The 27,933-nt window shown below is 36.4% G+C and overlaps 1 protein-coding gene across 3 annotated transcripts in view; it reads left to right on the top strand.

Annotated features, from left to right (window-relative positions):
- The window catches only part of TMTC2 (transmembrane O-mannosyltransferase targeting cadherins 2), a 246,289-nt gene that overhangs the window by 147,219 nt on the left and 71,137 nt on the right, over positions 1-27,933 (top strand). For all 3 annotated transcript variants that reach the window (XM_059846844.1, XM_059846843.1, XM_059846845.1), the window contains 4 exons: positions 2,317-3,145; positions 17,264-17,378; positions 26,377-26,462; positions 27,283-27,467. In XM_059846844.1, the coding sequence (XP_059702827.1) occupies positions 2,317-3,145; positions 17,264-17,378; positions 26,377-26,462; positions 27,283-27,467 (1,215 nt within the window). The remainder of the gene's footprint in view (positions 1-2,316; positions 3,146-17,263; positions 17,379-26,376; positions 26,463-27,282; positions 27,468-27,933) is intronic.

The raw sequence follows: 27,933 nt of genomic DNA, 5'->3' as shown, positions 1-27,933 counted from the left end.
ATTTGGGAGTTGTTTATGTGTATGTTTGAAGGGAATGAGTTTGAAAATTATTGAGCCAGAAGGGTGGGAAGAAAAAATTTCATGTAGAAAACTATGATGAGAATGAAAGGACAAGTTAAACCTGGGGCATGACATTTTGCTGTGAGGACATACATGCAAATCCATGAAATCTGAATAATCTTTTGATTCCAAATGTAAACTTAGTTGGGAGTATCAGTGATAACAGTGATAACAGCTTTATACTACACAGCTTTATAACATTATAAGCATGTAAATAGTTTTGGCAGGCATGGATGAAACTGTGTGTGAAGTGAGTTGTAAGGTATTACCCAGCTTACAAATAAAAGTAAGTTGTTCTAATAGGCTTTCCAGGGAATGTAGTTATCATGATGTGTAGATGAGGGTTTTGGATGATATATTACCAAAACATTTTGAATTATCCAGAATGTAAAAAGGCAAGTAAATCAAACTGGTTTGATTAAAATCAAATTAATATGGCAAATTAAATCTGGACCCAGGCTTTACTTTATGTATAAAATTGCCAGCATTTTTTACATGTTCGCAATCTAAGTGCATGAATGTTTCTATTATAAATTTGTTTGTTTCCTACTAATGTCTCCATTAAATTCCATGATGTAGGATAACTGAATGAATGAATCTAACTGATGTTTAATATTTTAAACTTCACAAGGAGGAACTCTGTAGGAATGCGAAAAGGTATAAATTTCTCCCTGATACATTATAAAATAAACTATAAATTATCATTATTAGACTGTGTCTTCATAGTAGAATATCAGTAAGATGTAGAAAACTATTAGTAATTGACCTGAAATGGAGCAACACAATCATCTGTAATTCATGATATCAAGGGTTGATCCCACCCACAAAGAAGAAAAATGAGTTGTTTTGTAGAAATAGGATAAAACATTCTACTGTGAGGTTCTGCTTATGAATAACTAAGTACACATTAAATAATCATCCCCCAAATGTGTAGTGTGAGATGGAAAAAACAAACCTAATAAAATGAAAAATGATTGACAAATAATTCTTTCTAATAATGGGGAAAAGATAATCAAAGCACTTAATCTGTATCTGTAACTATTTGGCAAATAGGTTTTTTTTCTTTCCTTACAAAAGGCATGTGAGAAATCAAAATATAAAACCTCCATATATTTTAGCTTTTACAGAGGGGGAGAGAGAGAGTAATGTAAACCAGCTTTTATTTAGGGTGCCCATGTAATTGAGAGCAGAGCTTACCCAGGAAGCAGCTTCTGCTGGAAAATGTTCTGTTATTCCATAAATAAGTGCAGATACTTCAAGTTGCTAGCATGATGACATTGGTAGGTGGAGTGAGCTGTTTGCTTCCCATAATTTTATTTAGATGCATATGAAGATGTGAAAGGTTTTAGAGTGTTTATTATGTGAGTGCTAGAGGAAAAACCCCCAATGTATTGTTTGGCTCTGAGATCACAGAATCACGGAATTGTTAGGGTTGGAAAGGACCTCTGGAGACTGTCCAGTTCAAATCCCCCTGCCAAGGCAGGGTCACCTAGAGCAGGCTGTACAGGAACAAATCCAGGGGGATTTTGAATGTCTCCAGAAAACTAGAATCCACAACATTCCTGGGCAGTCTCTTCCAGGGCTCTGCCACTCTCAATGTAAGGAAGCCTTTCCTCAAACTGAGGTGAAACCTTTTGTGTTTTATAGAAAATGAAGTGGGACTTTCATTAGTAGGTAGAGCTGAAGGCTCCAAGTTAATAGGTAGGAGCTAGGAGACCTAAATATGGAATCTGCGTCTGTTTTCTTCTCTTGCTTTCTTTGAAATTTTTATCGGTTCTCTGGTGAAGTGCCTCAAAGTCTCTGGGAGAGACTTTGATTGAAGAAAATGCATCTGGAACATCCTTAAATCTAGCTAAGGCAAACTCAAAGAAGTATTTTGGTCACAGCCAGAAACAGAGAAGGGATTTGGGAGATTATGTAGAAATAGTGTAAGATTCCATAAATTCCTCTAAAATAAGAGTTTCCAAAGCATTATACAACTAAATCCTAAGCAAGGACTGACAGCCCTAAAATATCTCAGGCTTGAGTGTGATGCATTCTTGATAGAGCTGAAATGAAAGAGTCAGTTCCTTTAGTCTGTAGTCAACAATGTACCCCAACACGGGGCAATCCAAATGTCAGAGATGGAGATCTGTTGTGTTTGTTTCTATTACTGAAAAAGAGTTCTATCAGATATTTTCTTGGTTCTTTTTTGTGTATAATTTACACAACTAAATACCTAGTGTTGATTTATGTTTTTTTTTTTTTTTCTTTCAGAGGAAGAATTTGACCCTGTTCTTCAGCATTGGTTTATTGACCTCCTGGGGAACTGCACTGCTGGGTGTTCGCTTATACTGGATGGGCAACAGGCCCCCAAGTTTTTCTAATTCTGACAATCCAGCTGCTGACTCAGACAGTTTTCTCACACGTACCCTGACCTTCTTTTACTTGCCAACCAAGAACCTCTGGCTCTTGCTGTGCCCAGATACCCTCAGCTTTGACTGGTCTATGGATGCTGTGCCTCTTCTAAAAGCAGTCAGCGACTGGAGGAATCTACACACTGTGGCCTTCTATGCAGGACTCCTCCTCCTTGCCTACTTTAGCTTGAAGGGCTCCAGCAATGAGAGAGAATTCAATGGGAAAACTGTAATGAATGGCAAGCAAAATGCTAATGGGCATAGCTGTCACCCAGAGATGGAGTACAAGACACTGGAGGTGAAGTCAAGCTTTGCATCAAAAGAAGAGAATGGCCTAAAAAAGCATGAAATTCAGAAACTGCAGCTTCCTTCAACCGAGAACATTGTCATTCTGTCTCTCTCTTTGTTAATAGTGCCCTTCGTTCCTGCCACAAACCTGTTTTTCTATGTTGGCTTTGTAATAGCAGAGCGTGTGCTGTATGTCCCTAGTATGGGCTTCTGCCTGCTGGTTACAGTAGGTGTCAGGGCCCTTTATGTCAAAGCCCAAAAGCGCTTTCTGAAGAACTTGGTTTTCTGTTCTACTGCTGCATTAATTGTTTTCTATGGACTCAAGACTGTTGTCAGGAATGGGGACTGGCAGAATGAGGAGATGCTGTATAGGTCAGGGATAAAAGTAAACCCTGCTAAAGGTAATTTTTGCTCTTTATGGTGAATGCTTTACTTATTCCTGTCTGTCTTTGCCTTTGAATTGTCTCATTTTACTAGCAACATCTAAAGAGAATACTTTAAGAAATGTCATTTCAAGTTGCAGTGGTATGTGCATTAGTAAAAAATGGGGAAAAGTGGGAATGTGTTTTGATTAGGTGTTACAAGTTTGGCATTAACATGGAGAAAAGGAGACCCTAAGGTAAGGGGATACTTTCTTTTTCAGAGGTATTAGTTCTGCGTTCTGAAATTAAAGATGCATTATTAGTGTTATAGAGCCCACCCTGGTGTTTTTCCATTTGGAGTCTGGTACATAGCACGCTAATGAACATTTTTTGTGAGTTTACCAAATGTTCTGTTTTCTCTGATTAGAAAATATAAGAAATAGTATTTCATCTGATGCAAATGACGTCAATACTGCATAATAAAAATGAGGAAATGAGGTCAGGTATAATTCAGCCTAGGAAATGACTGTAGTTCCCCCTGCCTATGAGTACTGTAAAGAGTTATTGTCAAATACTTATGCCTTCCTGTTCATGTGTAAATATCAGCTATTTGTAACATTGCCCAGCCACGTCTCAAAGGTTATATCTATGCTGTAATGAGATGTGACCACAGCTAGTGTAAACATATCCAAACAGGCAGTAAACCTGCCAGTTTAGGTATCAGTAACAATGTTTAGCTGTAGCTCTGTGGTTTCAAACATGTATGGCAGATCCAGCTTGGATCCTGAACTCCATGCTGCCTGGCTGTACTGCTCTTGGCACAAATGCAAGTTTATATGAGAATGGTCAAAATATCACCTGTGAGTGCAATGTAGACATTGACTAAGACTTCCTTATTCACAGTTCATCAGAAGTGAGAAGGGATTAGTTGATTGCTTTGCCTGTCTGTGAAAGAAAAATTTGACAGCGCTTGAATGCTTCAGTTTTTTCAGTCCTCTGCTCAGAAACCCCTCCTGTGATGCGAAGTCATCTGCTGATAGAGTTGTGCATTTTGGTTAGACAGTTGTATCATGCCATAGCCTAAAAGCTGTGATAGTAAGAGGCAAATGCAGGTGGTTACTGTGAGCTGATAGAGAGTGAAAAAGTAGATTTGGCAGATAAAATGCCCAGCAAAGCAGCATTTTAGTAGTTTGTCAGTCTGATTTTGTAACTCTTCTTCACATACTTCCTCACCCTAGGAAAATTACTGGACTTGTTGCTGCAGTAAGTGAGTTTAAGTTGTGAACAAGCACGTCCCATTTGTTTTACTTTTTTTTCAAAACTAGCAACAAAAGAAGTAACTGAACAGTGAGCCAGCACACCAGGGTGATTATATGAAGCTCTGAGACTTACAAGTTTAGCGACAGTATAAAACTTGTATTAAAACACTGGAATTTCTTGGAAAGGAAAGTGTGTATGCCCTAAGTTAGTCAATGCATGTTCAATTTTTGTCCTTGGTGGAGATGCCCAGACATTATGAGTTGACTGCTTGCAATGAGCCAGATTTTGTGATCAAAAATACCCCATGCTTGTTTTTGCCCAATAGTAGGATTGGCTGCAGCATTGTCTGGAATTTAGACTACTGGGTATTATGCTCCCAGGAGACAAGATGAGCTGTTTTCATCTACACATCTCAGTATGCACAGACTCTATGCACAGACTCGTGTGTACATGATCGTCTGGTTCCTTGCCATATAAGCTGACATTAAGTGTCTTGTAAGATGTATAAAAGCAAAGACATTATGTCAATGCAATGATATAGACATGACTGAGCTTAAATAAATCTGCTTAAAATATCCTGTTAAACTTCTGCTGAATATTTACTAGCCCACATACATTGCAACAAGGCTGGGTATAAGAGACCCCTAGCTAATGTGACCTGTCACCCAACTCTGTTCATTATTGTAAATATTTCTAAATTTATCCCTGGCTTTGACTATGCTATTTTTATTTTCTATTTCTCATATAGTCAGGCAAGCCTGACTGGACTAGACTGGCTGCCAATCCTGCCAAAGCATTAGTAGATCAACAATTCAAACTACTCTTCAATAATTAAATGAGGTTGACATAGGATAAACAATTTATTTTTGTTTGCCTCTTTTTTCTAGTTTTATGAATTCTAGTGATAAATAGGCTATTCAGAGAGTGGGACAATGGGCTGCTCAAACAGTAGAGTGGAGAAGTGTTTTCCTTATTTTTAGGCTACTAAGAAGAAGCTGTCACTCCTCATTTCTCTGCTTTCCTCAGCTCGTATCAAGTTTCTCCTCAATAGTATTTTCTTACTTCTGGAAATTGTGGAGTAGCAGGATAATTTTCCCTGATAGTTCTGCTTTTTCTCTCATCTCCTGCAAAGAGCTTCTTCTGAACAAGAGCTGCTTCTGTCGTAATCTAAAAAGCAATGCAGCATCCCTTGAAAAACTCACAGTGTGGAAACTGATAAAGAAATAGCAATCTGTGAAGACCAGCTTTACTACAGCAAAAAGATGAGTGTTTTGTTCCAGATCCATCTGTATTCTGATCTAGCAGGCTGAATGCCACTGATGGCTGACTGCTGTGCAACACTGAGCTGATGTGCTGTAGTCATAAGGGCATTTGCCGAGGCAAGCTTTTAGCATGGCTGCGTTTGTGCACTAATGTGGCTGAACTGCTTTGGAAATGAAGTTGTCTCATTTGGTGGTGGTTTATTACCAGGTCCTCTGTGTTGTGATATGTGTAAGATTATAATCCTATCTGCTGCTGTGGGACTTTTCAGGCAAACATATTCTGTAGCTTCTCCATCTTCAGTCCTCAGGGAAGAAATGGGTGATTATCCCCTCACTGGTACTTTCTTCTGGTCCCTTCAGGGGTGCCTTGCAGGCAGTGCAGGCAGAGTCGTGTTCTGCCGCAGGTGAGAGAGCCTCTGCTCCTGCAGGCAGCCACAGCCTTTCTGCAGTTTACATTTCTCCAGGCTGTTTTTGTCAATCACTGACAACGTGGGAAAAATACTCAGAAGCATGAGCATGGATTATCTCTTAAAAAAACCTGAAAATGCACCGTGGGAGAGTCAAGTGAGAAGAAGGTGGTGAAGCTGCCTCCAAATTACCCTGTGTGTGCCAGCTTTCCTGGCTGCCTCGCTGTGTGGGAGGCAGCTGCCATCCCTTGGCTGAGGGAGTCCTTGTGAGGAATTGGGATGCCTTAGCTGCATCTTTACCGGTCTTATTCTGCTGTTCTGGTTATGACTAGTGTTTCAAATAACTTTAAAGTGATCCAAGCAGTACTTTGTTACAGTTTATCAGCACTTGAGGGAGAAATACGAAAGACTGACTACTTTAGTTTATGGATTCTGCAGTGGGTGTATGCATGTTTTGACCGTAGGGAGGGAAAGACACAAGTGTTTCTCTGTTCTGCCTTCAACTTAATGAGCAGCCCAAGTGATATAAACCAATTCTCGTTATCTGAATGTTCTTTCATAGCAAAGGAAGCCTCCCAAAGTGTAAAAACAAACAAAAAAGTTAAAAGTGGGTGGTAGCTGTCACATCTTTTTCAGTTAGACTGAGGGTCATTCTGTGGTGATGATTACCTTGTCTTTAATATAAGATTGTAATGACACACAAAATAATTGTGCTTATTATGCCTCATTAACTCTAGTTTTCCCTGTCGTACCAAAAATAAGCTTCAAAAAGCATAATCTTCCTCTGGGCCTTGCAGTCCACATCTGAACATGGAAGATCATTATGATATATTTCCTATACCTGGCACAGACATTGGTTAAAGAAGTAGAAAACAGAGATGCTTAAACTGCTAGACTGCCACAGAGGTATTAGTAGCTTGGTCATATTTACTGATGAAATTTCAGTCTCCTGGTGCCATTACATGTGTGAGTAGGCTTTGAGGATCCTTCCAGGAAGTAGTTGACCTGCTGTACAGAGTGGATGCTTAACTAAAAATTCACCTCACTTCAGTGAGGAAAAGCAGTTACTATATTTTGTACTAAGCTAGGTAGAGAAACTGTATTTCCCACAAACAAAAAAGATGCAATAAAACATTATTTTCCATTATTATTATTTTTGAATCACTACTGGTGACTGGAAACCAAAGGAAATTAAATATTTTAAGGTACAGAGTTCTTCAAATATGCTTTTTATTAAGAGCTTACATTATGCTGGCAAGATCTCCTCTGACACCTTTAGAGCTATCAGTAGCTATTGCTCTGACACACAGCTTGTTATTCACTACACATTTTTTGTACCTCCTAAGTATAGCAGTGTGTGTCCTAGTAAATATCACATTGGGCATTTGAAAATAGTTTGAGCATTTGGAATTTGCCTTTCAGTGTTTTGGTGTGCATATTCAGGTTTTTTAAATGTAGCTTGTCAGTAAAACTCCAACTCATCTGTGGCCAACAGCCCAAAATACTGCCCTGTACAGTAGTTATTTCTTTTTCCTTTGGCTCCATTAATGTCAATCATAAAATAAACAGTGTGATCAATATAACATTGCACTGAATAGAAAATGTGGGTTTGGGGAAAAAAGGCTTGAGAGAGAAAGTGATTTCAGTGCACAGATTGCCATATAAAACATCAGATTTTAAGCATATAAAACCTGCTGATAAGTACACTTCAAAGTTTTGTGTATTATCACTGTTAAGAAATACCAGTGATATGAGCATACCATCTGGAGTTAGGTATTCATGAATTAGCTTTAGTTCTGCTAATTAAATCTTCTTTAGTCTTTGAAAAATCCACTTTAATCTCAATTTTTCTCTCTGGAATGGAGCTCATATTACCTATTACCATAAGACTAGAATTTGGTTTTTTTTGATGGTTCATGGTTGTTTTAAAATCTCTCTGTATTTATGGCAGTATAATATCCCTCCTAAGCCAATGTATATCAGAATATCCAGTCATTATGGTGATTCTTGATGTTCTTATTAGTTAATGTTTTTAGAAATTGTCAGAGAAATATAGTGACAAATAATCATACATTTTCCCAATATCTTTTCCAGAACTTTCTGATACTTTAAGTCTTTTTTGACTAAATGTTGCATGGATATTTTCCTTGACTTCTATAATAATTTTCACCTTTAGCTAATTTTTAAAGAAGAAATTACTTTAAGGTACATCATCTTTCAATGGTGTAAAGTGTTTCCAGCCACCAGTAAGAACCTTTGTAACAGCTACTGTATGGCAGATTCAGTGATCTTATTCAGGTAGCAAAATCATAGGTTAGAATTGCACATTAAAAGTATGATTTATAATATAGAATGTTATATGGCTATATAAGTCAGTTATAGCCATATAACAGGAATTATGCAGGATGTATACCATGATAAATCTGGGGTCTCTGTTCATAGCAAAAACATCAGAATTTGAAGGATAAATGTTCTACAAGTTCTTAAAATAAATTGGAGATACATTTTTATCTGCAACTCTTAAAAGCTTGTTTTGGTTTAGGAATCCTGCTCCCCAAATCAGTGTCCTCACCCAGACTCTCCCAAATGCTTTCTCCATCTTGCAGGTGATGGGAGAATAACCTTAGGGTCTGGCCATGCCTGCCAGGGTAGCTGGGTCTGCAGGCACCACCTTGCCTGGCTCCTGTGAAAAAATTAACTCTGTTCTGGTTGGAACACAGGGCACAGCTTTAAAAGAGCTTCCTCAAATGAGCCACGTGGCAGTGTTTGAAAGTTAAATAAAAAGGCTACATTCTGAAAATAGTGTGGGGCTCTGTAAATGAATGGTAGTGCAGCTCTGGATGTTTAAACAGTGTAGAAGGAATGGCCATTTCTGAGTTGTTTGGGAAACACCCATAGTCATTTAGGGCATTTGAGCATGCCACAGGCAGCCCACCCTCAGCAAGAGTCTGGTTATGCTAGATATGGTGGAGAGATGAAGGAAAGTGGTTTACAGTTCAATTCAAACTCTGAATTCATTCTGCAATGACAGTGTTCTCTCTTCCAGTTCTTTAGAAGTGCTGTAATTTCCTCTGAAACCCAGGTCAGTGTGGGATGTGCTTTTCTTCAGCAGGATATGAGAAAGCCTGGTATTCTTCCTTTATATATATGTAGAGGTCTGTAAACAAGGATTTTTTGTTTTCCACTTGGGGTGTAGTACAACAGCATCTCTAATCTGTGAATCTTAAAGTGCAGGGGGATAGGAAAGAAACTATTATTAACTAATAACTAGGCTTTCTTAAAGAAACAAACATGAGACATTGAGACATGGGCCAATCAGACTGTTACTTCTTCTCCTGTCTTCCCTGAGGTGCTCTGCAAAATCATTCAACAAGCTCATCTGGGCTAAAAACTGCAGTGTAGGGGGGCAAAAAACCAAAACAGGCCCAGTCAAGGAGGAATCAGCTTCATCAAGATGAATTTTTGTAGCATATTAAGCAAAATGGCGTGAGGGGGTTTTTTTTTGGTTTTTTTTTTGTTTTTTGTTTTTTTTTTTTTTTTTTTTTTTTGTTTTGTTTTGGTTTGGTTTTTTTTTTGCCAGAAAATTATAGATTTTATTTTCCAGTTTGATTAAAAGAGACACCTTTGGTCCATATATGTGTGTTCTGCAAAATTAGTCTGAGTTTTTTTCAGGGATTCACTTCTACTTAGAGGAAAATGAGATTATCTGGATTGGTTCTCAAGCAGAGCATGTTTATTTAAGTGCATTAGATAATAATCCAATTGTTTCATTATTTTGTCTTCTTTTCAAAATCTGACAATTTGGAAAAATTCCTCCTTATTTAAAATTTTAGCAGTGAGTTACATGTCATCCTTCTTCTACCTGTCATGGATTTTGTATTGGTACATATTCAGGTCCACTTCCATAAATCTGGTAGAGAAACTAACCTTTAATATGGACAGGGCAGTAATCTACATATATGCCTTTTTATACCACTTGTGGTAGGGTAAAGTCCTAATGTAGATCGATAAATACAAGTATTTTAAGGTTTCAAATACCCCTCCTTTGTAACAGGGGATTTTATTACTTAAGCCTGAACTGTCAAAGTTGCAAATCCTCATGCATCCAAAAAGTAAATGATGGTTGATGCCATTAGAGTATGCACAAGAGGCTTGTGTATAGTTTTGGTTTAAATTGTGGAGAAGATCATGAAATAGAATGACTGACTTCTCAAGGCATTTCCTTCTCTTTCCTTAGATGAACTAGCACACTGAACTTTTGTTTGAAGTCTTAAAATACAAAAGATATTTTGAATATGGACTATTAAAGATGCTAGTTAATAGTTGTAGTGTCTTTAATTAGTTTCACTGATAAATGAAAGAGGTAATTTTATGACCTACCTTCCTTCCTGCCACCTATATTTCCATACCACTGGGGATATGTATCAGCTGTCAAAGCTTCACAGGCTCTTGTCTTGCCTTTCTAAGTGATTTAAAGCAAAGCAAACAAAACCAGACAACTTGAAGTGTTACCAAAAGCCTGCTACCTGGATATAAAGTAATTTGCATTTTCCAAGTCTGACATATGTCGTTTGAGCACATGTGAAGATTCTATTGGTTTGACAAACCCAAATGCTGATTTTCTTTCTGCCATGGCTCCTCTGGGATGTTTCCAGGACACTGTGCTCACTGTTCCCCTTTTCTGGAAAAGAGCCAAGAATGATCCATCTATTCATAGCTTGGAGGACCAGGGCTGACATTTCAGTTCATGCTGCCATTGCTGCAAGAGGCTGGCCTGCAGTTCATCACCTGGGAGATAAGTGATAATTTTGAATGTATCATAGAAATTTTTTAAAAAGCCTACTGTTAAGAAGGTTACATAATTTGACAAATTTACTACATGGTCACCTCTTTGCCTGAGTCACTCTGAGGCTTTGAAGAGTTCCTCAGGGTTCATCCTGAGATGACTGAGATGCACAGACATGTCTTCTTGTTCTACTTGTAGTTTTCTGCTCCTTTCATTTTCTTGCATGATTTATATCCATTGCCTCAATAAAATACAGTTCCTCCTCTTATGAGAGTTTCAGATCAGCACTGTTCACAGCTCTGTTCCTGACCATTGTGAAGTTAAATGGAATAGGAGCTTTGTGGCAGTGATGTCTTACGGTGCTCACACACTTGCAATGCACACTCAGCTAGCAAAGCTGTGCAAAGGTGTGATTGGGCTCTGCTGTGCACAGAACAGTGAGCAGATTAGATGTTAAAGGTACTGTGGTCATCCTTTTCTCACTGTTCTCCCTAACCTGCATCAGTTTAGTTGTCTGATTGGTACCATACTCTTCACAAAAAATCATTTTAGCTTGAGGGAGGCTGTGACAAACTTGATTGGCTGTAGGGTGGTAGGTAATGGTGAAGCCAAAGAACAGTAGCAGCTGCTCAGTCTCATCTCTCAGGTTCATTGAGCTGTCAGAGTCACTCTGCTATCCTTTGAGGAGGAAGAGTTAATTTCTGTAACACAGAGGATGAAGGGGGTGTATCAGCAGTAGAGCAGGCCATGAGTCCACATTCATTTGCATTGGGGGTTCAGACCTGAGAAACAAGACTGAAACTCTGCCTGCCAAATGTGGGTTGGTTAGTACCCATGTCATGTTGCTGGATAGCTTTCAAAGCAGTGCAAAATTTTCAATTCTGGTTTTTTTTCACCTGCTGTCATTACAAAAGCCCTGCAATTGATCAACAGATGAACTGTTGAACAAATGCTATAAATAACAACCTTAATAAATAGAAGAAAAATATGTAAAAGTTAAGAGATTATAGATCTCTAACACAGTCTGTCTCAACATTGCCACATACCCACCAATATAAAATACAAAAATCAACATGCAAAGTAGATTAAACACATAAATTATGGTTACGTAGAAACCATTAGCCCTTTAGGAAACAAGAAATTGGGCAATTTTGTGGTTAAGTTAGCAAAAGGAAGTAACTTGATCAAAATGTTCTATTAACAAGTGAAATTTTTAGAGGAAAATTATTGCAAATTGTATGCATGAATTTATTAGATATTTTGGAAAAAAAATCATATTCCTCTGGAATAACAGGAAAAATATAAATACCTTATACAAACTGTAGTACAGAAGTTAAGCAAAAACTGTGCCACTTTGAAAGTAGCAACCTGTAGCATTTAGATGAATTTTTCCATTCTGACACCACGTAATAAACATGGTCTAGTTGATCTTCATGCTGTCTTTGTGAGTGGTAGTGGCTCTGTTTTGTAGAAAAACTGTTTTAGATGTTGAACTCCTTTCATTATGTTTTTATGAGTGTGCAGTTGAACTTTCAGAGGTTTTCTTGGGGAAGCCTGTCATTTCTCTGTAGGTGAAACTGTTTCCCTTTTGAAGAAAAAAGTGAAGGCTTTTCTTTCGGGACCAGCATCACTTCATCCTTAAACACTATTGAAGAAAAAAATTGAGATTTTAATTGTCATGCATTCACTTCTTTTCCATAAATAAGTCAGAAGAAATGTGGAAGGATTTTAAACAGAGGAAATGCAAACTTGAACTGCTGTTTCTAATTTCACAAGCTAAAGAATAATAAATAATACACAAATATCTGTAAAGCTGCATAGAGGTTTTCTTGGCTTGATGTGCCTTTTTTTGTGAGCTAAAGGTTCCAGTTTAGAGCTGCTGACAAGTTGATTACAAATTACTCAGCTGTTCCCTAAATACTTCAGTCTTTGTTCAAGTAGTTTGTTTTACCTAAATAATAATCTAGTTCACGCTCCTTAATGCATTCAACAATTTGTGGAATAACTTGTGTGAGTAAGTTTGATGGGATAAGGTGAGAACAGTATTGCCAAACCTCAGCAATTTCATGTGAATTGTTAATGTCACATAATAATTTTTTAAAGTCTTGTATTTTTTCCATTAGTTTTCATAATATATGAAAACTATATATGTTTTCACAACATACAAGGAAAGGCAGAATTTTCCTTTTCTTTGCTATTTTTTTTTTAATGTTTACCAGGATGTATTTGAGTGATTTAATAGGCAATTGTAGCTGGATTTTTTATTTTCATGTTTCAGATGTGTTTGGACAACAGATATATTAATAAACTGGCAGTTTACAAATAGATTTCAGTATTACCTAATTTGTCATGGATTATATAGGGATGCCAGGTGGGAATCAGAATGTAATACTTTGGGTTATCTTTGTTAATGACCTGTGATGTTAATTTTTTTTAAATTTAAAGCAAACTTCTAAATCAAGAAATGAACACACATGATTTTAACCCATCTGACTGCTCTCCTATGACACTTTGTTGCTTTATTATCTTCATTTCACTGAATAGCATAGCATGATCTTTGATTCAGAAGAAAGGGAATGTTTTATTTAAATAAAGATGTTTTTAGACATTAATTTCCATTTCTCACTTGTTTTCATAGTTTGGTTGAAAGCTGAAAGTTTATTAGTTTTCTTTAGAAAATGTGCTTCTTAAATCCAGGCAGATTAGATTAGACAATGTTGTCCGTCTTGCTCTTGTTGGTCTTGCACTCTTCCAGCATGAAAGTGCTTGGAGAAGGTTTAATATACCAGCCAAGTATTTTTCAGTCTTGTTAAATCTTAATTGTCAGTTTCACTGAGATGGTTGAGAAGTTAAGCGTGTTAAACATGAAACTAACATTTTTTTATATTCATTTTCATTTTGAAAGCAATTGAATGCCTGAGAACTTGACCTTCTCTCACTGCAGGGTGGCATAAATGCAATCTTTAAAGTTTAAAAGAGGTCTAGTTTGATATGGCCAAAATTATAACATTTAACTATTTATTTTCCTACTTAGGACTGCATAACTTCTTCTGCTGTTTTTTTTTTTTTTTTAACAAAATCCGAAACAACAAACAGAAGAATCCCTTTAAAAAGTTTCATTTTCCTGCAAAGACATGTAAATAACATTGGAGTTCTCAAGCATTAGGAGATTCTTCAGTTTATACTTGACTAACGATAAAGGTGATTAAATGGATTTAATTTTTAATATGCCCATTAATATTGAGAATGATCTGTGGAAAATTAAGCAATTAAGTTAAATTCAAATGGACTGACTGTTTTGTAGGTGAGATGTGAATGTTGCATTTGCTCCCATGCTATGATGGAATATTATTTCTTAAAGACCCGGGTCTGTTTTAGTCTCATATTTTGTGGATAGGGAATTAAGCAGCAGGCAAAAAGTAAATATTGCAAAGCTCTTTCATTCACAGCTTCCTCATTTTCTTGTGCTGAATAGGGTCTTCAATATAGGGAAATTAGTATTTTGAATTAAAGATTTAAATGTGGCATATATATGCACACTTTAATATTTTCTGAATGTTTAATGTTCCCTTTTGCAACTTTGCTAATATCGATATTATATGAAAAATATTTATAAAGAATAATTGGAATAAACATCCATTCTAAATTCCAGGATTGCTTACCTAGTTTCTTTTTCTTTTCTTACCATGCACAAATTGAAAATAGTTGAGTGCTGGAATTTAGTTGGAGTCATAGGGTGGGCTTTAAGAGGGATGTGGATTCACTTAAGTATAACCTTGTTTCTGTTTCTGAATGTGCCTATAATTGAACCAATGCTATTACAGTTCTGAAGAAAACATTTTGTTTAAGATATGGAAACTAATAATTGAAGTTCTTTTTTTCCCCTGAAGGTTAGTTGCATTACTTAAGACAAAGCAGGAGTGAAGTTCCTTGAGTAGCTCATGTAGCCTTTTCTCCATGTACATACTCCATCCTCTTTTACTTTTCCTCATATACCAAAACCCAAGAGGATGTGGTTGCTGCAGATATTAGCTGTTCATAATTTCTAGGGTGTGTGAATATCATCTCTACACATGCTCTATGCAGCTTCATCACCAGCCAGAGATAGATCATTCTTCTAACTAGTTCTGTTTTTAAATAGACGCGAATTTTTCTGTCAAATTTATCTAGTTTGGATAAATGAAAAGACCTTGGTTTTCATTTTTCCATTAATGATAAATTGTCAGATTCTCATGTGTTATGTTTGCTGTTTTCTACTATTGCTATTTCTTCTTAGTGCATCACATAAGGTTAATTATTCACAGTTTTACAAGTTTAGACAAAAGTCTAAATGGAATAAATTTAAAATTAAATAGTGTAGATTAATTATTGATTGATATTTAAAACTTCATGCAGATTATTTTGCAAAATGTACATTAAAATATTGTCTTTAAAATTATGGTAACTCAGATAACTGTTAGAGCCCATGGCATGACATGAAGTGTAGCAGAGAAACTATTACACTGACCAGTCTCAAGAGTGTCTTTCCAGTCTAACAGATGAAGAGATGAACTGAATCATCCTTTTGTGCATACTTGTGTTTACTGAGCTTCAGAATGGTTGGGAGTAAATAACTATGTGGCAGGGAATTGTTGTCAATAGATCAAATGGTCATTTGATGTAATGCTCTATTATGGGAGATTAGAGTGAAAACAAAAGTCCCTATGGATTATATGGAACATGCAGTTATGGGAAACTGGAGGCTCGTTTACTGCAGAAGCAAAATAAGGCTATATCTTCACAAATTAATTTAAAAAATAATATATAGGTCTGTGTTTTTCTTTCAAGGGTTAATGCCTACAGACTGGCTAGTCACTTTCATTGGTACTTCCAAACTGTTTTCTCTGTGTAAAAAGGGAAGAGTAGCAGTACTGGGGAATGTTCAGAATTCTGCACCTTTGCTAGCCAAGTGTAAAAGCTGAGTGAACCTGAGAGTAGTTGTAGCAACTGTATCTCAAAATGAGGGAACATTTTGTGACTTTTGTTGATTTATTGATAAATAAATATTGATCAATTATTTCTCATTAAATACTAGGCTAAAAATAATTGACTCATAGAACTGATAGTTTATTTTCTTATGGAAATATTGCAAATATTTTCTTTCTATGATTTACAGAATATGATGTGCTTAGTTGAAAGACATGGTTTTTATGAATTCTAAATAGATTTATTAATTATTTTCCCCAGCAATTACTAGTTTATTCTGCTCAGAAGAAATTCTGTGTTTGCTGCTCTTTCCATCCCTGTGGTAGGATGATTCTGCAACAAACCACAGCAGCTTGGAAGTGATAAAATTTCTGAGGAAAAAAAATGCCTAAGTCAATTATCAACCTACATAGCAGTGTTACATTAAAACTATCTTGAAATTTTGCATTAGTCTGAAGTGATGCAAGTTCTTGAAAAAAGAAGAGGGCTCGACTGAAGTATCAGAATTAGTTGCTACTTAAGCTGATATTTAAGTGCATCTGGAGAGGAGAATTTTCTGATACATTGTGTTTGATGGAAAGGACGCATCAACTTTCCATTGGTTTCTTTAATTTAAAAACGGGTGAAGGTAGAACTTTTTTATGAAACAGCTTTGCATTTATAAGCATAATGTGTTTTTTTTTTTTTTTCATGTTCACACACACTGTAATTGTAATGCCAGTTAAATTAGCTTCCTAAATTCAGAGTAGCAGAGGTTGTGTTTTCATAAAATGTTAGTTCCAGTTCCTTTTTTAGTAGCTTTTGTGCCACTCAACAAAACTGCAAAGGGAACACATGTGGAGCTTAAATATTTTTTTTTACCTAAAGTCCTTTATAGATGGGCTATAAAAGCACATTGCGTAGCATAATAAATTGTATGGAAAGGGACCAAATGTTTTTCTAGTAGGAAAAAAATGGGTTTTTCCATTTTTTTCTACTAGAAAAAACTGTTCTTTTAATTCCTGTGTCATATGTCAAATTTTAATACTTAAGTGAGGACCATGTCTACTCTGGAAAAATTTCTTGCTGTTTAGAATCAATAGGCTTAAAAAAATAAAAAAGTTAAAACTAGAAAGATGCCTCAGTTCCACATTTGACTCTGAAGATTTTTATTTATAGGTGGTGTGAAATAAAATTGTCCTTTCCCTTGGTTACTGTAATTTCTAGAGACATATTTTTGTAAAAAGCTTCCTTTTCCCAGCTGAAAGCTGTATGCATTCAGAGTGCATCTAAATCACCTCTCTGAAATGTGAGTCTCACAGTAAGATGCAGAGAACCAGAGGGCTGGGGGAAAAAAATAACTAACCTCACCTCCTGTTCCATAAAAATAGTTCCTTTGTGGGGTTTGTCTCCCCGAGAAACTTCCTGATACTTGCATACTCTGTCATGTGTAATTGGATTGTAGCTCTTTATGAATACTGTTTTCTCCTCTTGACAGCATGGGGTAACCTTGGAAATGTTCTCAAGAGCCAGAGCAAGATTTCTGAAGCTGAAAGCGCCTATAGAAATGCCTTGTACTACCGCAGCAACATGGCTGATATGCTTTATAATTTGTAAGTATGTGTGGCTTTCCTGGGGTTGAATTGACTTTGAAACCTGTTATGAAGAGACCTACTGATTTACTTGCTGGAAATGGAGATGATGTTTTTGTTGCTTTCTAATAGTCATTTCATTAATTGTGCTCCTTAAAGTATGGGGGGGACAGGATTTTTTCTTGGTCAGCATTATCGTATATTCATGTAATGGGTATGGGCAAGGTAAATGTACAAATCTGTTTGCTCCAAAAGAAGAAGAAAAGCCCCTGCACTAAACAAAGTACCAATAGATGCGTTGTGAGCTGTAGCCCTCCATCTGTTTGAGACTCAATTAAATTGTGAGGTGTTATTTAGACTTCTTTTTTAAGTCTGAATAACACTTGGTGAGCAGAGTGGGTGTAAGCATTTCTAAGCATAGACAAATACCCTTCCGTTAGCTCCAGAGGTCTGAAATGTTAAACCAGCAAATTACTTTTCTCCTGTGACTGACTTCAGAGCAGAATAGGTTACATAAAGTTTAATTACTTGAACCCTGTTGTAGGTGAGTAAGAGGATAAATAACATGAGCATCAAAATAATTATTCATCAGGGAAAAGATTTCCCATCTCATTAATGCACCAAATCATGAAGACTGAAGCGAGCACCGTGCCAAGCTTCGCACTGAGGTGGGATGGTGCCGTGTGTCCCATGGGGAGGGTCTGATTCCTGGCTGTCCCAGCTGTGCACCCTGCTGAGCACTGCTTGTCCTGCTGCCCTTCCTCCCCCTCCTACCCTGACCCAGCCAGCACAAGCCCTCAAAGCAGGGCTCTGCTGCACGACAGGCTGGCAACCTCCACCAGCCATGTGCTCTTGTTTTGTGATGTGTGTGGAGGACAGAACCCAGTGACTGCCATTCCATAGGTAGCCCTTGGAAGACAATATCCTGCCTGCAGCAGAAAAGTGTGTCTGTAAGATAGACAAAATGTGCAAAAACTGCATTCAGATAGTAAGCCTCTTCAAATCAATCAATCAAAAAATAATGTTCTGCCTGTAAGTTCAGTTTAAAATGAATGCTTATAATATGTGAAAATAAAGTTTATCGTAATAAGTTTTTTTTACTATTTTTTTCCTTGTTTAAAAAGGAAGAAGTTGACCATTTCATTAATTTTCCTTGCAGTTAAGTAAATGAATTGATGAAATTTAAAATAATTTCATGATAGAATTTATTTTCCAGAATATCCGTATTTCATAATATCTGTGATTTTACAAATGCACGTATGTGCAGAATTTCCCTCTCTGTTAGGCAATGAGGAGTATGAAAAACATATTTTTAAGAAGAAACTTCTGCTCACATTTAAAAAAAAACTTCTGAATACAGCAGAAGATTGTGGGAAATAAAGTGACAAGATTGATACATGTATATTTCCTATATGCTATTCGTTTTGAAGGTGAAAATTATAACTATTAAATTTTTTGTACGCCTCTACAGTACTTATGTCTCTTACTGTGTTGTAGAGAGAAGCTGAAGTTAATACCAGGGTAAGAAGAGGAAAGGGGGCTGGATGATAAAGACAGGGACATAAAAGAAATCAGACTTCAGTCTTTTCACTGTTCTCAGAATAAGCTGCTAGTCTTCCAGTTTTCCATTGATATACAAAATATATGTCTATAAACCTTCATCTCTGTTTTTGAACAGAGAAGTTTTTGAAATTATGCTGAATTTTTGTCGAAGGATTTTAACTAAAATGCTGGTTGGAATATACAGGGCATAAGAAGTGAAGTTTAATTCTTAGCCTTCCTACTACTACATTGACTACAATAGAATCCCTTATTTTTTAAACAAGCTTTTCAAAACCTTCCATTATTTAACAGTAGTTGGAAAAACTTGCATAATTTTTTTCTTTTTGTAGGCTTTGTCAATGCTTCAATATCCAGCATGAAAAATAGATGGTAAATGAAGTGTCCTTTGATAGTACACAAATGAATCAATTCTTTTAAACACAAACTCTCAAGACCTCCTTTGCAAGTTAAACCCATCCTTGGCATGTAGTTCTGTGGGAGCCTTTTACAAAAATCCTCTCTAATGGAAAATGTGTCTTATATGTGCTTACAAGAGGCCAGTCAGTTTTGCTGTTTCTGGTTTTCAGTATGTGCCTTTGAAACTAAAATAATCACTCCATAGAACTCCAGGAAAAAAGTATCTTTATGGTTATTTAGAAGCACTGTATGTGTTTCACATGTCATTATTGTTTCTAAGCACCTATGCCTCGGTATTTGATGCAAATTAATTGGCATGTGCAGCTCAGTGTTCACTCATAGCAGCAACAAGTCCAATTGTTCTCTGCTGAAGAACAAATTATTAAGGTTTAACTAACAATTTTAATGGATAGCAATCAAAGAAAGAAGCTCTTTCCTTCTTTTTCAATAAATTGAAATGTGAGGTTAGCTTAGAAGTTGACTACTAATACATTAACATCCAAAGAATTTAATAGACTAGATGAATGGCTGAATTTAGTGCCATATTTTCAAGTTTTTGACTTATACCTTATGGCTCTGAGTTACAGCTGCTTTTGCCATTAAAAAAAATGTAATACATAAACTAATAACTAAATAATACATAACTATTCATTAATACATAACTACATAATCTGCATTTGAAGGTTTGCCTGATTATGAACATCTTATATTTGTGTTCTCAATTCTTTGTAGCCCTGGTGATTTCAACTAAATTTAATAGGGTAGTAAATCAGCATAAAATGACCTATGTTTCTCTGGTTTTTTTAAACTGAGAAAACCATATATTTTAATACTGAAGTACCAAGGACAGAGTTGTAGAGAAATTATAGATTATTCTTTCAAACAAGGCAATGTTCAGTAGATTAAAAACAAACTATTTTAGTTTGCTTTGACTTTTCAGTCTTTGTTACCTTATGATTGTTAGCTAAAGCTTATGGGGTTTTTTGTATTGTTTCAAATTGCTTACAATTAGTGTCTAAAGTAAAATTGCTTATCAGTTAAAAGACAGTTTTGCATACACTTATATTTAGGCCTGGCTGTGATTTGAGTATTCTTTTGTCATCCATATTAGTTGCCTAATCTATGTTGCCTTGAGTTTCTCATGTGATTATAAGTATATTCTCAATCTGACATATATATTGAATATTCCTTTAAAATTATTCTGATTACTTGAAATGTTGTAATTTTGGAGTATACAGTGCCCTATAAAAGATGAATTTCTAGCAATCAGCTATCCCCTTGCTTCTCTCCTGAAGTATCTCATTTTGCCTGTACTGATACAGGACTGTGTGTATAAGTTCATTATTCAAATAATTTATTTTATTTCAATAAGATTGGATTATGAATTTCCATAAACTTTACATTGGAAAAGTTAGGGTATTGTATCAATAAATGTGGAGTTTTTTAATGTTTAATTTAGAAATTTCAGCTGCTGTTGCAGACTACCTGTCCTTGAAAGTCTAGGAGTGCAGTGTTTTACAAGAAAAGTTTAACTCTGTGTCCTTAGGTGAAAATCAATATAAGCAAAATTTATCCATGTCTGTTGTTGTTGTTAGGCTTTATATGTTGGAAAATGTGTTCCCTGCTTTTTAAGAGTACTGGCATAAAAAACTCCTTATCAGAGCCAAAAAACTCTAAAAGCAGGCTGACATACAAACCTGTGCTGAACTGTACTTGAACCTTTCCCAGACAAAGTTCCTGTAGCAACCACCTAGTAGGAAACAGGTCAAGGTTATGGTTCCTCTTCCTTGATAGCCCAGAAGTTTTTATCATTCAGGATGTTGAGTTAGAAGGCAAAGAGGATGTGTCATCTGGTGTCTGAGTACTTGATTGTTGTTTTTCTCAGCTATGAATGCAAACTGGGTGCAAACCTGTTTGGAATGAATCTCTGCTTTGCCAGCTAGTTCTTCCTCTGTCAAAGACAGCAGCTAAAATTTGTGTCTTGCTGTAACCAAAGATGGCTTGATAAAATCTTGCCGTGTTGTCAGACTGGCTCTTGAGGTAGCACCCAGTGGCCACTGAAGTGACTGTGGTTTCCTGCTGTTCCTATATGAAGTACAGAGAGTTTTCAAAGTTATATGGAGAGGTGAAAGGCATTCAGTGACCTAGCTATTCAATTACATGTCTCAATATTTGAAACTGTGGGCACTTATAGTCCTTACATAAATTTCCATCATTTTATAAAATTAGGAAAATAATGGTTTGTGTCTGCTATTCAGTTTCAAAAAAGACCCCTCTTGTAGGAAGTTCTGTCCAGCTCTCTGTCTATATTGACTGCTGGGGCACATGAGGGGGAATGGGCATCTGGTTTGAGGACTGCAGACACAGCACAGCAGTGCCCATTGTCCAGAGGAGTGAGAAAGACAGGAGCAGTGCTATTCCTCATCCTTATAGTGGCCCTCCCTCTGTCAAGGTAATAGGGGTTGTGCAAGTTGAAGACCAATTTGCATTGCATTTGGGAAGCTCTGCCCCAGATCTGGGAGAACACAGCAGTTGTATTGCACTGTCTGAAAGATTAGAGGTTGTTTTGGGGGTGATCGTTTAGTTTTGTTTTTTGGGGTTTTTTTACTACTGAAGTGATAGATTGCTTAGTGAGTTCTGCAAAGGAAATGGTTATTCTCTGTATGTTTGGGTTCTTATTGATTAAAAAAGTCTTTTCTGTGGTAGCATCCATACCTACCTTTCTACCCACTAGTCTTGTAAATGACAGTGAAACAATTGCCTTAGGCAAAGCAGACCCACTCTTGCTGTGTGACTGGAGACACATCTGTGTGGGAAATAACAGAGGATTTGCTTTCATTCCTTTCTTTGTTTGCCATTGCAGCATGTAGGTAGATGTAGTCTTTTGTAGGTAATCCCACCTGAAATCAATGGGACGAATGTAGCTTGAGGCATGGAAGAACTGCAGTCATGGCAGAGTAAGAGCTAACAGGCCCTTAGTTGTTATAAACCAGTAAACAAAATTGATTAAACTGTTTCAATGTTGTACCTGGGTTGAAAATGTTATAAATATTTCACTAAGACATGTTTACATTGACAGCTGCAGTTTCTGTGTATCCTACTTGGCCAATTTATGCCAGTTTTAGTCACGGAGGAGTTTGCTTTGTAAGCAGACCAGCTGACTAGAGTAGGACAGGAAGAAATTCTTATGAAACTTGTGAAAGACCATAGGCCATCTACTGCAAATTTATACTCTGTGACTGCCTTCTGGTCTCTGAAAACATTTTTGTGCTGTTATTATTGGCTTTTGGTCAAAACCAAAGCAGAGGAGAAAGACAGGAAGATTTTTAATTGTTGGTGAAGCAAGATAGGTAAAAGTTGGCAGCTAAAGAATTCAGGAAGGTTGCAAACAACTCATTTGGGGGGAGGTGTTTTCCTGCATGAATGAAATGAGCAGTTCTGTCTACTGACATGAAATTATGTGCATAATTTCCAGATAGTCAAATTGTGCTCCACATTTTTTTTCTTTTATTTTTCCTCCTATTTAAAAAAACAGGATTCTAAGCCACTTCCTAAGTCACTTGGAGAAGCTTGCTACTCCTGTAAGCAGTCAGCACATATCCTCCATTTCATAAATGATTAGCACTCCATGAAAAAGTATCTGGAAGTAATGCAGGCAAAAAAAATCCTGTTGTAAAGTTCCACGATCTTGCTACTTATTATAGTTAGAACTTGTCTGCTAATTAATCCTAAATTAATTCATGAACAGTTTATAACTGTCCACTCTGTGTCCTATTGTTTAAGTAGCTTTTTCTTTTCCAAATACTTTTATCTTTATGTATTTCACAGAATCAAAGAATGTTTCATATTGGAAGGGGTCACACTGAATCATCTGGCCCAACCTCCCTGTTCAAGCAGGGTCATCCCAGAGCACATGGTACAGGATTGTGTCCGTAAAATTTCTAAATATCTCCAGTGAGGGAGACTCCACAACCTCTCGGAACAATCTGTTGCAGTGCGTGGTCACCCACACGGTGAAGATCACCTTCCTCATGTTCACTTATTCTTTCACAGTACTTGTCTTACTAAACTATAGAAGCCACATTTTTCCAGTTCTGTCAGTGAACTGTCTTTGCTCAAAGTTGCATATTTCATTTGCCATCTTCATTTGTCTGCCTTACAACTGGGCAGGTGAGCTGAAGAGAAGAAAAAGTTTAGGAAGTCTCAACCTGAAGCAGCTGTTCCTGCATGTTCATTTTTTGTGGGGGCATTTTGGTGGTTTTTATTCAGTTAGTTTGGCATTTTTAGTAACTGTAGAAAGTTAAAGGGGCCAGAAAGACTTTAAGGTCTTCATCCAAGTTTATCACTGGAACTTGCTCTTTTGAATCAAGCATGCTTACTTCAAGGGTGTCCTTTCCTTGGTTCATCCTTGAGTAAGGAAAAAAGAAGGCTTTATGTCTTTGTAACCACAAAAGTTAGGTACATACTCAACATGAGTCAGTTGCTCTGCTCCACCTCTGGCTTATGTCCAATGCTTCTCTGTATTGATGTCTTTGTTGCCATTCTGCTCCTTCTCCCCTTTGCCAAAAATCTCTGAGGAGGAGTTACCATTTTGCATTCAAGCCAAGAAGCAAAAGGCATGTCAAGAACAGATCTGCTCCTGGCTGTAGTGGACGCTTGCTTGTACAGCCAAGTGCCCTGGCCACAGGGAGGGTGAGATACTGGAATCTGCAGTGCCTGTGAGGTGTGAACTCCAGCTCAGGGATCTTCTTCCCCTGCATCTAGAGAAGTCAGCTTTTCCCTTAGTTTAACCTCAAACTAGAACTGGACACTCATAAATCTAGTAATGTTTGTACTGCCAAAAGCTACAGTGGAAACTAGTGATCAGTCAGGACCAATTTCACAAGGAGAAGAGGCAGTTTCATGCCTTGGTAAGATTGTATTCTTCTCTTTATTCTCCCAAACTCATAACAAATACAAATAAAACACTAATTATTAGGTGGAATTTAGCACTCAGTCCTTCATCTGAGTTGCTTGGATTATATGTATGAGAAAGAGAGGGAGAGAGAGACACACTGACAGACTGACAGTTAATGGTAACAGCTTTTAAAAGAAAAAGATCTTTTGGAAGAGAAGTTAAAAAAAAACCCACCTCAAAGTTTCAAGTAACAAATCAAAACTGTCAGTATTAGAGCATGTAGGGAATGCAAAAGATTAATTTGTAATAATTGCAAATAAAAGTTCCTTTAATCACAAACTACAAATGTTGTACACTTACCAAAGTGATTTGTTTTGGTGAAGTTGACTAATTGTTGTATTACTTCTCTCAATATGTTACATTATTTATTCCAGAATTAAAATAAGAATGGAATTTCTTAGATAAATTGTTTCAAAATTGTATGTGAGAATGTTTTTGCTTTTTGAAAAATTAAGAAGCAGCTTAAATGTCAGACCATGCATCTCATTTTTTTCTATTAATTCTCCTGCTATCAATAGCAAACAGGATCAAAATACCATAATTAGTTTCCTTGAAATAAGTGTATAAAAATTTTTACAGTACACAAAATTCAGCTTCTAGAAAATTCAGAAAATATTATTTCTGTCCTGATGATTCTATCTCTTGCCATTTGCAAGATACTTGACAGTAGTAACAAACCTTGGTGCCAGGCCAAAAAATATCCTGAATATATTCCCTCATTTCTTACTTTACTGCAAGTACCTACTAAATATAAGTTCTGTTAATATTAAAAATTATTTGCTACCTAATCTGTAGTTAATTGGGAAAGAGTTTCAAAGTGAGGTCATGTAATACTGATAGGACAGTATAGAAGAAAAAGAGGATATATTTCTCAATTCTGTTAAATCCTAACCCAGTGACAAAAAGCAAACAACATAGATGGTGGGTACTTCAGCTAATTGCCCTTCTCTTTTCATCCCTTGAAGTTTACTGGTTTAATTTAAAAAGTTTTCCTGCGATGTTAAAGGGAAATAAAATCTCTGATTTGAGACTGGAGATAAAATAATTCCAAGCTCTTTGCAGTTCAAAAAGCTATCAGCAGATAAAAGTATAGAGGAAGAAAAGAAAATTGCTGTAGGTTAGGGAAACTACAAATAAATATGGTGCCACTTCCACCTTAGAGGAAGATCTGTGTTTTCCTGGATATTTTGAGTTCTCTAACAAGAGATGTTTACCCCTGGATACTGATGTCTGAGTCTCCATTCTGAAATGTCTAATTCTTAAGGATTTTTAAATCATTCTGGTTTTAATTTATTTGTATATACTCTTTTTCAGTCTTCTGAAACTTTGGAAAACTAATGCTTTGGGCCTTCTTTAAGCATACAGTGTACATTCATGCCAATGGTGTCTAGACCACTTCTCAGAAATTTGTGGGTAGCTGGTATAAATCATAATTCACAAGGATGTTTGTTTTTAAAGCTAAATTAAAGCCTATGTATTATGAAACTGGAAATATTCACTATAATTTTTAATACTTCTTCAGTTAGTAAATTTGTTCAGAGTATAAAGAATACAGGAAGAAACTGAACTGTTGCAGGTGCTGAATAATCTAGTGAAATTGCTCAACATGGGGAGTGCTTAACATAGCACATGAAGGGCTGGGTGCTTAACTTTATCACGCATTTGAAAAAGACCTGCCTTTTTCAGGTCAAGACAAGATGCCTGGCTAATCATTAATGACTTACAAATACCTCCATCATTTTCTATCCACTTTAAAAAGTCTTGCAGGCTAACATTTTCTCAACTGAGTAAATGAATCTCCTGGTTTCCAAGAAAGCCCAAACTATTCTGTTTAACATCTGCTTTGTTAAAGCCTTATGGATGCAGATGCACCTGATGTCTATGAATTCATCTTTATACATGGGAATGATTCTCACACAGAACTGGTAGTGAGTGCTTGTATCTCTGCAATACCAGGAAGCATATCTTACTTTGTTACCAAGCTTTGTTTTCACTATTTGTTTTCAAGTTACTCTTTATAGTAACCTCACGCCTCACTCTCTCTTTTCTTTTTTTTTTTTTTTTTTTTTTTTTTTTTTTTTTTTTTTTTTTTTCCTTATGCAGAGGATTACTACTTCAGGAAAACAGCAGGTTTTCAGAAGCATTGCATTACTATAAACTGGCAATTGGTAGCAGACCCACACTAGCTTGTAAGTATTTTGACTCTACAAGCTTGTATAATATTGACTATAGCTCATAGAAAATTTTCCTACTCTTTAATAACACTTTCTTTTTTTTTCAGAAGCTTTTAAGTCAGAAAGCAAAATGTGAAGTTGTGCCCTTGATAGCAAGTGTTTATTAGTAAACAACTATATTTGATGTGGTACAAGTAAGAAGTAGATGATATATTAACACTCAGCAGCACTACTAGAACTTAAAATGTTTCTGATCTGGGGTGTTGAGTCAGAGATATTACTGCCCAAGTTTTCAGTCTCCTGTTTTGTGTTTCTTACAGCCAGTCCCTGATATTTATATGTGTGAATAATATAAATATTTTTTCTTTCTTGCCTGGGAAAAATGGAGAATAATCATTCACATGTTGCCAGTAACAGGTTCCAAAATTAAGTGGTGGTATTTGAGATGGCTGAGAATTTTGTACCTTCAGTAATAATCTTCTCTGTATGTATATATGTTTTTATGTAAATGTATATTTTTTTGTAACACTTCAAACAGTGGTGCTATGTGCTTTATAGAGTCCTAAAAAGAGGAACGAAATGGAACCCTCTGGCTAACCAGTGACTCCTTCCCTCCTTACTTTATAGTCACCTTCTTCTTTCCTTGACTCTGAGCTTCTTTTATATATTCACATATGTTACATGTCCACACTCACACCAATGAGTGCTCTGTGTTATTCAAAAACCAAATTAGATAACCACAGGATCTCTACCAGCCACTACTTGGAATTGAAACAGTAGATAAAGCATGATAGAACTCCATTCAAAAATAGCATTTTTTTTTCCCTCTTCACAGCTGCTTATTTAAATACTGGTATCATCCTGATGAACCAAGGGAAGACAGAGGAAGCCAGGAGGACTTTTGTGAAGTGTTCAGAGATCCCTGATGAAAATCTGAAAGATCCTCATGCTCACAAAAGCTCTGTTACCAGCTGTCTTTATAACTTAGGAAAACTTTTTCATGAACAAGGACACTATGAGGTAAGAGTCCATATTTGTATATAGTTTCTATATTATATTATAGATAACTTATTAATAAGTTATATTTCTAAAACTTTCATATACAAATAATGCATACTGCTTCCACCCAGGCTTTCAAAATATATCACAAACATGAACAGATTGAATTTCACCAGATCAGAATTAGCATTGTCTACAGAGAATACTTGCTCTCTACAGCCACTGATGTAATGCTATTAATTAGCAGTGTGATGTTCTCACATCAGAGTCAACATTAGCAGTGGTCACATCTGATATGTGTTAGTTCATTGATTTTGGCTTTGTACCCCTAGCTGGTATGCAAGGATCAAGCCTGATTAAACCTGATTAAAGGCCAGTCGACCTAAACTGTAAAGGCATTATAATTCAAAACACAGTAAGTCCATCTTTAGCTGGAAAAGTGCAATTATGCTTGCATTTAGGCCTCTAAAAATAAGACCCTGTTGAA

This window comes from Haemorhous mexicanus, chromosome 5, assembly GCF_027477595.1.
Source record: "Haemorhous mexicanus isolate bHaeMex1 chromosome 5, bHaeMex1.pri, whole genome shotgun sequence".
NCBI classification, from domain to species: Eukaryota; Metazoa; Chordata; class Aves; order Passeriformes; family Fringillidae; genus Haemorhous; species Haemorhous mexicanus.
Note: the sequence above shows the minus strand (reverse complement) of the source record. Positions and strands in the feature narration are given on the sequence as shown.